Raw genomic sequence first — 11,392 nt, forward strand, 5'->3', positions numbered from 1 at the left:
GAATGGTGTTTTTCTTCTGAAAGTCACCCTGATCTTTTGCCCCTGGAGTAACAATTTCACTTTGGGGGCAAATTTCTACTTCAGTGGGATGATTTTCAAACACTTCAGTATTTCAATGTGATGCAGTTGCTGCTGTCAAGAGGATTTGCTCAGTTGATCTGGGGTGGCAGCCTTTCCTAGAGATTGAGGCCCCAATCCTATCCAACTTTTCAGCACTGATGCAGGCACAGTGCAGCTCTTAGGTAAGGGGATTAATATTCCTTTACCTTGAGGAGGTACAGGATGCAGGACATGCCCCATTGGCACAACTGCATTGGTGCTAGAAAGCTGGATAGGATTGGGCACTGAGACCAATGCCAGGCAAGCACAAGGCCCACATGACATTGCCCAAATGTGGCCGTTGCTCCATATAGAGCTACTTGTGTGCTGGAACTTGTCATGGTGCCCACTGATGTGACTTTGGCCAAGCTGCTGCAAATCCTGTCAGGTAAAAGTCAAATCCTTTTGTCCATGCTGGTGCAAGTCCTGGCTGAGGGAATAAATTAAAAACCAACCAAACCTTTTTTTAATCTTTTCAAATATGCAGTATAAGAAAATGTTTCTTAACGAAGAAGGAAAGATAGGAACTATAGAAAGATTTATATCTGGTTCCCTGGCTGGAGCAACTGCACAGACTTCTATTTATCCCATGGAGGTAAGTATTGGAAGACCTGCTCAGTTTAAAAAAAAAAATGCATCGTCTGTCCTTGTTCTGAAAAAACAGCCCTTTGTGGAAAATGTAGATAGCCCTGTGCTTTAGTTTCAAAGTATATGCATTTTGCAAACTTTTAATTGTTGCAGCATCCAGTGCAAGCTCTTTGTGCAGCTAAGATGATGCCTATTTTAAACCTGCTACTCATAGAGTGAGAGTGAGCTGGGCTTGCATAGATCATTGACAAAGCATGTGCTTTTCATTTAGAAAGGACCAGTGTCAATCCCTGAGATTCCTAGTGAAAGCATCTTGGATATCAGGTTTCTGCTTGAGATTGTGAAGAGCTGCTTCCAGTCAGAACAGATAGTACTGTCTAGATGGACTATGATTTGATATAAAGCTGCTCATACCATCATATACTGGTGAATGGAAAAGACTGACCTAAGTCCTGTTCAGTTGTTCTTCATGTAGTATACTTGTGGGGGTTTATTTCCGTCTTGTTGTCATTTATGGGGGGATAAGTAGGACAACATCCAAAACAGTTAGGCTCATAGTTGTTCTTTAGAAAAAAGAAGAAGAAGCAATAGTTCATTGTACTAAGACAAGCAACCATAGAATCCTAACAGCATAGGATTGGGCCTGAAGAGAGTCCCCCCCTTCTTTTATGTCTCGTTGTCTCTCAGACAACGAGACATAAAAGCCTCATATCCTTTCACTGACATAAAAGTCACTGACATAAAAGTCAGTATCCTTTCACTGATACTGTTAGTAGTCCAAATGACAGCAATGGACTGTGGAAAGGCATTCCTTTGCTATAAAACAAATTCTGGAACACTCTTCCAAGAGCCCACGAGTAAAATGCACTTGGTTGGTTTTCACAGCCTGCAGCTCTCACATCTTTTTACAGCCTAAAAAACAATGAGGTGCCTGAGGGAATTAGTTTGCAAAGCTCAATGATTGCTCAAGTATTGCCAGATGGATTCTGCAAGAACACCTGGAGTATTGTATCCAGTTGTGGTTGCCACATCTCAAAAAAGACATAGTGGAAATGGAAAAGGTGCAAAAGAGAGCGACTAAGATGATTACTGGGCTGGGGCAACTTTCTTATGAGGAAGGCTACGGCGTTTGGGCCTCTTCAGCCTAGAAAAGAGATGCCTGGGGGGGGGATATGATTGAGACATACAAAATTATGCCTGGGAAGGATAAAGTGGATAGAGAGATGCTCTTTACACTCTCACATAACACCGGAACCAGGGGACATCCACTGAAATTGAGTGTTGGGAGATTTAGGACAGACAAAAGAAAATATTTCTTTACTCAGCATGTGATTGGTCTTTGCAATGCCTTACCACAGGATGTGGTGATGGCATCTGGCCTGGACACCTTTAAAAGGGGATTGGACAAGTTTGTGGAGGAAAAATCCATTACGGGTTACAAGCCACGATGTGTATGTGCAACCTCCTGATTTTAGAAATGGGCTATGTCAGAATGCCAGGTGCAAGGGAGGGCACCAGGATGAGGTCTCTTGTTATCTGGTGTGTTCCCTGGGGCATTTGGTGGGCATGTGAGATACAGGAAGCTGGACTAAATGGTCCTATGGCCTGATCCAGTGGGGCTGTTCTTTGTTCTTATTTTGCAGGCCCACCTCTTGACTTGTGCATCGCTTTCAGCAGTCCAGGGCAGTGTGAGAAACCAAGGTCACACTGGCATTTTTGGCATTAATACCTAGTGTAGGCACTTGCAGTAGTCCTATTGGCAAAATGCAGGCTCCATTATCTATTAATTGTGGCAAGATGTATTTGTAATAAAAATGTGATTAGCTCAAATGTTTTCTTAATCTTTAGGTATTAAAGACCAGACTGGCTGTGGGTAAAACAGGACAGTACTCTGGAATGTTTGACTGCGCTAAGAAGATTTTGAGAAGAGAAGGTGTGAAGGCCTTTTACAAAGGTTATATTCCCAATATTTTGGGTATAATCCCTTATGCTGGCATAGACCTGGCTGTTTATGAGGTGAGTTGAGTTTGGTGGCATGTCCCACAAGAGTTTTAGCTAAAAGAGCCACTGTGATCAAGCTTGGTATCAAAGTATTGGACTGGGGAAAGACACCTGGGTCCTGGGTTCACATGTCTGCGTAGCTGTGAATCTCATTGGGTGGACTTTGTATTTCTGCGTAAGAAAGTTGATGGTGTTATAGGGTTAATTTTGATGGTGGGCTCTTATGGACTGTTCTCTTGCTGTGCTCTGTCTTTTTAAGGACCAATTCAAATGTGTGAAAATGGCATGTGGTGAAGTCATTCTGGAATGGACTGCTTCAGAATGGGGCTAGGCTCTAAGTTTCGGGGGGGGGGGCTGTATAAACTGCCCTTCATGGTCCCCTGATGCCTGGGTGGGTCTAAAAATGGAGTTTTGTGTTACCATCACATGAAGACTATGGGCACAGAGGTGGTCTTCAGGAATCACTAGTGGGCTCTTTTGAGAGCCCTGAGCCCTTGACAACTACCCACTGATGCTGTTCCTGGATACAGCCTTCTCTACCATCTTGAGATTCTGTACCTCATTTCTTGTGTGAATAGATTAGGTCTCTCTCACAATGCTAAATTATCTCCATTTTTTTCTTTGAGAATTGTGTCCCTTTTTTTTATTGTATTCCTGAATTCTTCACAGAAAGGTGAGAAGCTGACACACCTGCTATGATTGCTTGCATTTCATGATTTTTTGAGATCCATTGTGTATGAATTTTTTTAACTCTGTATATGTGCATACACACACATTAGACTAACACAGTGCTTTTTAAACTGTGGGTCGGGACCCACTAGGTGGGTTGCGAGCCAATTTCAGGTGGGTCCCCATTTGTTTCAAAATTTTATTTTTAATATATTAGACTTGACGCTACCATGGTATGTGACTGCATTTGGGGAAATGTTACAGACCTATACTTTTAACAAGCTACTATGTATATTCTTTTAACAATGATGGTCAATGGAATTTACTCCTGGGTAAGTGTGGGTAGGATTGCAACCTAGGATTGTTAAAATGTTCCTGCTTGATGATGTCACTTCTAGTCATGACATCACTTTCGGTGGGTCCTGACAGATTCTCATTCTAAAAAGTGGGTCCCACTGCTAAACGTGTGGGAACCACTGGTCTAACAGGTGCTTTAGAACTTTCAGATGTGTTGCCTGACAGACTAGCACAGCTCTCCTTCTGAATTTCCAGTTACATTACCTCGGCCACAGCTGGTATAATTTCCAGTGCAGCCGCCTCTTGTCAAGACTGCAATACTTTAATCTAGCATGCTTCATGCTGAAATAATTTTGTGCTGCTATTTTGTAGCATATGCTACCTGTCAGCCGTCGTCTGTGTTGGCTCTAATTAGTGTCATGCTTTCTTGTTCTATAAATCCCTGAGTAGACTTCACTTATTACTTAAGTCTTGCTTTTCTCTCTGTACACAGATGATTTTTTTTTTTGCAAATGATAATTAAGACATGCTGTCAATTCTTGGGTCATACAAACATCCTTATGACTCTATTCTTATGCCAGTCCAACAGCCATGATTCTTCAAACGTGCACTTACAACTAATTTACTCTGGCAGCAGGTAGTAGATTTTCCCCATAGAGCTGGAAGTAGTTTGACAAAGGGATCGCTGCTTATGGTGTTGCATTCATCCTATTTTCACCTCTGGCAAACAGATCTTCGTGTTATTTCAGAAATCTGTTTGAACAGAGGTGATAGTCAAAAGAAATATGTGTATGCCCCTTGGGAAGTGAAACCCTTGCAGACCACGTTGAACTCTCTGAAAATGATCCTTTCTTTTTCTCCAACCTCTGAGTGTGTGACAGCCATGCAGAAAGAAAATGAACTGATTTTTTTTCATATGCCACTGCTACGCGATTAACCCATGTAGCTATGAGGCTACCTTCATCCCAGGAACTCAGGGCAGCATTTTGCCCTTGACAGCCCTTTAAGGAAGTTTGTGTCTAAAGTCACCCAGTAGTTAATTGTGTTTTCCCACATTTAAATTCAGTGTTTTAGGAATGATATCATGCTGCTGTTTCTAAGATTTGTGACAAAAATCCTACGCTTTTATTGACAAGAGAAAGTAAATGCTGCATCAATGCAGAGTCACAAGTTGTGGCATTTATGCTGACAATGCAAGTAGATTAAAAAACATTTGAGAACAGATATAGTGTCATATCTAAGAGTGCAAGCCCTGAGCCAAAAGTTGTCAGTTGAAATTTCATTTCCATAAACTTGCTTAACATCCTTTGATAAGCCACAGTTTCCTGGTCCCATTATTTCAGAAAAAAAGACAGTGTGCAAGATGTCTGGGTAGACATAGTGTTGTAAGGCTTTTTAAAAATGTATAAGGCATGTCTGTGGCACCCAGAGAAGAAGGGCCACCGGCCCTGGGCCAGCACTAGTTTGCACTGAGCCCCAGCACCGCATGGAGGGCCAGCCGGCGCTCATGCAGTGCCAGCTATTGGTGAATATGTTAGGGGGGCAAGGGAGGCAGAGAGTGGGCGGAATGGGGTGGGGGGGGAGGAACCAGGACAGGAGTGGGACTAGCAGAGCCCTGCTATGCTATGCTCCATGTCAGGCTGAAAAACCCATGGTGGCCCTTGTTCACTTACTCAGGGAAAAGGGGTGAAAAGCCTCTGGCAGTTCCACTGCACCTGGCGGGGTTCCCGCTGTCAGGATTGGGCTGGCCATGTATCTGATGTATGCTAAATAGTCCTCTGCCAAGTGTGATGCTATGGGCATCAGTGCAGGGATGTATGGTGGGTGGGGAGACAGGTGAGGCAGAGCCTCCCTGCCAGAGTCCTTCAAAAGCACCGCGGGAGCGCATCGGTTGTGAGTTCTTGGGTGCCTCACACGGCGGTGGCATTTTGCAAAGGACTCTACCTCACCTGCCTCCCCACCCACTGCACATCCCTGTATCAGGGATTTGCTTGGAACTTCTGTGTTACTGCTTGGAATGCTTGGCCATGTCCTTTATAGCATTGAAGTACATCTCTGTTAAAGGCATCATTATTTTCTTGACAGGCTTTGAAGAAAACATGGCTTGAAAAATACGCAACAGACTCTGCCAACCCTGGTGTACTTGTGTTGCTAGGATGTGGCACTTTGTCCAGCACCTGTGGTCAGTTAGCCAGTTATCCTCTTGCCCTTATCCGAACACGAATGCAGGCTCAAGGTGAGTCTTGGTATTATGGTGCAGGGTTGAAAAAGTAACTAAGGGCCACCTTACCCTATCAGTCAATCCTATTGGCACCACACTTCCCCTCTTTTTCTTGTGGATACTTCCCAGGGCTCTACCATCAGTAATTTCTTCATTTGTCAGAATGACATTGCTGTTTAAAAAGAGTCTGGGAGAAAAACTAGTTCACATAAAGAGATGACAAGCCTATTTCTTGAGTGGACCACTTCAGATTACAAGTATCAGGTGGTATGGTTGAAGGCTTTTTTGGGGCAGTGAAAATCTTTTTTATGCATTTTTAAATCTAATGTTCTGGGAGAAGCCTAGTGTAAAATTCCTGTCATTTCATTTTCTATGTACAGGAACATTTTTTTTAAATAAAGGAACATTCAATCATTTGAAGTCCGAGTTGCAGCTCAAAGTGGTATATTCGAGACATAGGATTACCACCTTAGTGAGAACTAGACATTTATCAAATAATGCCTATATATATGGTGGAGAGGTGGCTGACCTGAAAAGTCCTTGCTCTCTTTCTGTTTGTAAGCTTGAGTGTTGTCAAAGAGTTGAAAAGAGAAGGCTGAAGTCAAATTATTTATCCATATAAATATATGTAAACATAACTGTGAGAATTTGAGGTGTTTTTACATATAGTGTGGGTGGGGAACAAAATGAGTCAAAACTGCAGTGGGAAGGCAAGAAGCTTTAGCATTTTGGATTTCAAATGAAAGATTTTTTCCATTTAAAAATAGAACATGGGGGGGGGGGGTGCAGTTGAGATCAGACCTGTGATGAGAGCAAAGTATGATAGTCCCCATGCCCAATCCCTGGAATGGATTTCATTCCATTTCATTGTGTGTGTGTGTCCCCTATGTGGTATACACTTAACAAACAACACAAAACCACAGTTAAGTTGCATATTTTGTTTCATATCTAGTTGAACAATTGAAGAGTAACTGCTGCCTAGGAGACTGTTCATAGTGAGAATATTGCATACTTTATCCAGAAAAGGAACTTCTTTACCACTAAGAAACTTAGTCTGGGGCTACGTACCCTAGGGATTTGTTTATGGAAGAAAGTATATCTTATGTTTCTGTACACAGCCACCAGCATATCTTAATGTTGTATGGGAAGGGGGCGGGACACTGCTCTGGTTTTGGGGGCCATATTTTAAAGAATGTTCTTCAAATGTTTTACTGATGACAATTGCAATTCTGAGTAACATATCTTTATTCTTCCCCTGCCAACTTTTTCTAATAGCCATGGTGGAAGGAGGCCCCCAACTAAACATGGTTGCTCTCTCGCAAAGGATTGTTGCTAAAGAAGGAGTACTGGGACTTTATAGGGGCATTGCTCCTAACTTCATGAAGGTGCTTCCTGCAGTCAGCATCAGTTATGTGGTGTATGAAAAGATGAAAGAAAACTTGGGGATTGCATGAAAGAAAGAAAGGAACCAACTGAGAGCATTATCGTGGAATGTGTACACCAAATGACAACTTCTTGGATGCTAAATTTATCTGTGTTTACAATTGGAGACTGGTCCTCTGGACAAAGGTTTTGTGGGGTTATCTTGATGGAGGAAAATGCCCATCTTCCTCAAACAGCTGTTAGCCAAGTACCTTAAACAAACCAAAGTCCCTTGATTTTAACAATGAGAAAATTTTTAATTGCTAACATGCAACTACATGATGAAAGACTTTCAAGAAAGAATATGTAGGTCACAAGGCTTTAATTTTCTTATTTGTCAAACATATATCTTTCACTCAATCAACTATTTTAAAGCAGAAGATACTGTGTTATTAAGGTGTGTATTTGCTCATTCAGTGCATTGTGCCATCTTGCGCCTGTCAAAAAGAAGTCTGTCTCTGCATATATATTCCACAGTGGGGAAAATGATATTAACAAGACGATGTTAAAAGTTTTGATAAGCATATACAAAGACCCCTTGGAAGAACAATGTCGAGCAAAACACCATGACATGGGATTTCCTGTCCCCCTTTTAAACTAAAATACTGATCAAGATTTGGAACAATCCACTAGGAACAACTTGCACTCAATATTCTGGTGAAATGAAAGTGACTTGGGTGGGTTGTGTTTGCATAATTTCCAGACATTTCAGTGGAGTTTGTCAAGGTGGGCCCTGAGCCACCTAAAATTTGTAACTTGGTCCCAGTAAAACCAAAGGAAGGAATTAGTTATAACCAACTTTCAGCCTTGTTTGCTTTCAGTGGGATCTGGTCATGACTAACTTTAGTTGTTTCTGATAGATTGCATCTGTTGGTCAAATATGTTGATTAGGGTTGAATACAGATTTTAAGTGCTCATGATGTTCCTGTTCATTGATCTGCTTTCTGTTAAGTGTGTGAATTTTGACACCTTAATGTTGATTGAGCGATGAACATAAACTGTGCAATGGGTAAAGAATAGTATCATTTGGTGCAGATTTTAATCTTGGGATAAAAAGCATACTTAACTGATTCTTCTTTATGTTTGCTATTTTGGTGAGAATGCTTCAACATAAGTAATTAAAAGGACTGATTATGTGAGAGGTTGAAAAATGCAATTCAGAATTAGAGTATATTTTCCTTGATGATCGGCTGCTTTGTTTAATGGAGCTGATTATTGAAAAATTCCTTTCCCTCCTCTTAGCACTCAAAATCAAACTGCTGGCTTTATTGACTTGGAGAGAGAGAGACCCAGTACATGGAATGTACAGGAATGGCTATAAAGAACTTTCCCATTAAGCCATTGAATTAGGAAAGCAGTGTCAGTAAATGCAAACTAAGCCATGGACTTGTTGGTAGCAAGCCATATGGCCAAAAAAAAAAATTTTGTTGAGACTTTTCCTGCATACCTGTTGCAAGATCTTTTAACTATGAATATTAATTGAATGAATTCTTGGTTTTACTTGTATTTGAATTACCTGCAAATGAGTGATAGTGGCTGCTGCATGATGAATATTTATGCACACCATTGAAAGCTTGTCCATGTATGTGCAGGCACTCCTTTATTAGTAGATCCTTACATGGCACTTGCTGTTTCAAGAGTTTACTCTTTTTAAGTAAAACTTTTCCATGTAAGAATGGCTTGGAAAATTGCACAGGCTATGTGATCTACTTGCTCTTTTGAGCTTTTAGAATCCAGAATGTAGATTACACATACCCGAGAATTGGTGGTATAGAGGGCAACCATCTGGTGGAACTAATTCATCTTATTGTCAAACCTGCTTTGCAGGTACTTTGGAGTATATGCAGAACTTCATATGAAGGGTCCAAGGTCAATTGCAGGAGTCACTAGAAGCCAGTTTGCTCTGTCAAATTCCTTCATGCAGCCATTTATGTGATAATATGAAAGAAGTTTAGTGTCAGCTGCTATTGTGCATACAGAATGCTGGCAGCCATTTCCATGATGGTGGTGTCACTTTTTCCTAGCCACCGTGATCATAAAGAAGGTTGCTGGTTTCATCATTGTTCACACTGGCCATGCTCAACACAGTCAGATACCTATGTGAATGTCTTTGATAGTGTGAATTGTCCTAGGAATGGCATAGATTAGAGCATATTTCCCATCAATACATCTGTCTTCTCTTTGGTCATCATTGTTTTTGCTCCCTTCTCAAGGTTGGTGGGATCTGAGGATAGCCTTTAATACTGTCACCATCTGTTTCTACATAGTAAGTGTTCCTTTGATTTGGTTGGGACCAACAGGATAAAGAAAGTGGCCCTGTAGTATTTTTCTTATAATACCATCTGATTTATATGGGCTGGGAGAGCTTTTGAATAGTTTGAGGAGCTACTAAAAACTATGCAGATTAATATAGCTCACAGAATAGAATCTGTAGTAGCATTTTTTAAAGTTGTGCTGCATTTTCAATCAGTGATTATGGAACAATCACCATTTTTTACAAGCTCTTTCAATAATCTGACTATGAACTATGAGCACAATCTATACAGCATGATTCCTGACACAACCATTGCACTGAGGCTAGGAATGTGATGCCCCACAGATTGTGTGCACTTTTGTGAAAGGCAGCTTTTTCTGAGTGTGTCTTGTCTCATTATGGAAACCTTTATTTTTTTGTCCTTGTACAAAACCAAAGAAGTAATGGCTTTAGACTTAGTAGTAGATCCTAAACTTAAAAAAAATAAAAATCTGGTATTGCATGCTTATCTGTTGATCTGCCTATGTGACTTGCTAATTATATTTTTCTTTTATTGTAAGCTGAATATGTGTGTTTTTTTCCTGTGTGGTACAAAGATGACCTAAGCAGTGTGTGAACCAGACTCAAAGAATTTTATTGTATAAGTGCCCTTAGGAAAATGTTGGTGATTAGTCCTGACTATTGGAATAAAGCATGATAGTCTGCAGATTTAATTCCATGTGCCTAAAAAGGTCTAATTGTGATGCTTGGTCAGTTAAATGGAGAGAGAAAAAAATGAATCTTTTTATAACCTGGTGTATAATAAAGGAGGTTTTCTACAGCAGTGGTGATTTTTTTCATTTGTTTCAAGTTTTACAAAGATTGTTGGATATGAATTTCCTGTATCCTGTCCCCTTTCTTCCATGGAACTCTAGGCAGTGGATGCAAGGTACCCAGGTAGTTTTCTGTCTAGGTACTGATCATAAACAGACCTGCTTAGCTTTAGCAAAGTTGCTCTGTTATGTGTCTCGAAGACCAGATCCTTGAATATAGAGGTAGAAAAGTCCGCTTTTTAAAATAGGTCTAGGTTTCCCAGACTAGTACTGCTGTTTTGTAAATAATCTTGTGCATAAATAGAGCTGGTGCTATGCAGTGACTATGAGAGTGAACTACAAATTAGGACTCTCAAATTTCACCTCTGCCTTGAGCTCATTTGGTGGACTTTAGACATGCCATTCCTTTTAGCCCCACTTGCTACAGGGATTGTTGTAAGGATAACATCTTTGCATACTCAATGTTCTGTAGAAATGCTAAGTTTAATGATCATAATAGCTGAATGTCCAATCTAGGGCTGACTATTTAAGTACCTTGTACGTTACTGACAGCTTGATCCAATGCATGTATACTCAGAAATAAGTCCCATTTACTTCAATGGCCAAATTGAATGAATTGGCCAATGGTGCCAAAATGTCAACTGCTGTATTCTGCAGGTGCTGGGAAGCCGCCGGGGTTCCCCTCGGGGGAAGGAGGTGTTTGTCACCTTCCCCTGAGTAAGGGGGCAGGCCCAGCAATGGAATTTCTCAAGTCTGCGCTAGCTATTTTGCTGGTGCAGACTTGAAAACCTCCATTTCAGTCTTTTCAGCCCACACCCTTCTCAAGCTGGTACCTCCCTCCCACCCTGAAAGTCCACACTGCCACCCTCTGGGTGGCATCCTTCTAATGCTGGCCCGGTGCCTGAGCTCCCTCATCCCACGGTGCTGTAAGTGCTCTTTACAGCATGTTTATAACTCCTAGCATTGGTGCTGCAGCTCGGTGCCAGTGTTATGGCCCAATAGGATTGGGCCCTTACATCCAGATACAAG

General features: G+C 41.3%; 1 protein-coding gene across 1 annotated transcript in view; it reads left to right on the forward strand.

Moving 5' to 3' along the window:
• SLC25A24 (solute carrier family 25 member 24) overlaps positions 1–10,364 on the forward strand; it is a 30,017-nt gene extending 19,653 nt beyond the window's left edge. Inside the window, exons 7-10 of the mRNA XM_066623407.1 lie at positions 587–694; positions 2,536–2,703; positions 5,740–5,890; positions 7,151–10,364. Of these exons, the coding sequence (XP_066479504.1) occupies positions 587–694; positions 2,536–2,703; positions 5,740–5,890; positions 7,151–7,329 (606 nt within the window). The 3' untranslated portion in view covers positions 7,330–10,364. The remainder of the gene's footprint in view (positions 1–586; positions 695–2,535; positions 2,704–5,739; positions 5,891–7,150) is intronic.
• Positions 10,365–11,392: the final 1,028 nt, after the last annotated feature.

Source organism: Tiliqua scincoides, chromosome 4 (genome assembly GCF_035046505.1).
Source record: "Tiliqua scincoides isolate rTilSci1 chromosome 4, rTilSci1.hap2, whole genome shotgun sequence".
In the NCBI taxonomy this organism is placed as follows: domain Eukaryota; kingdom Metazoa; phylum Chordata; class Lepidosauria; order Squamata; family Scincidae; genus Tiliqua; species Tiliqua scincoides.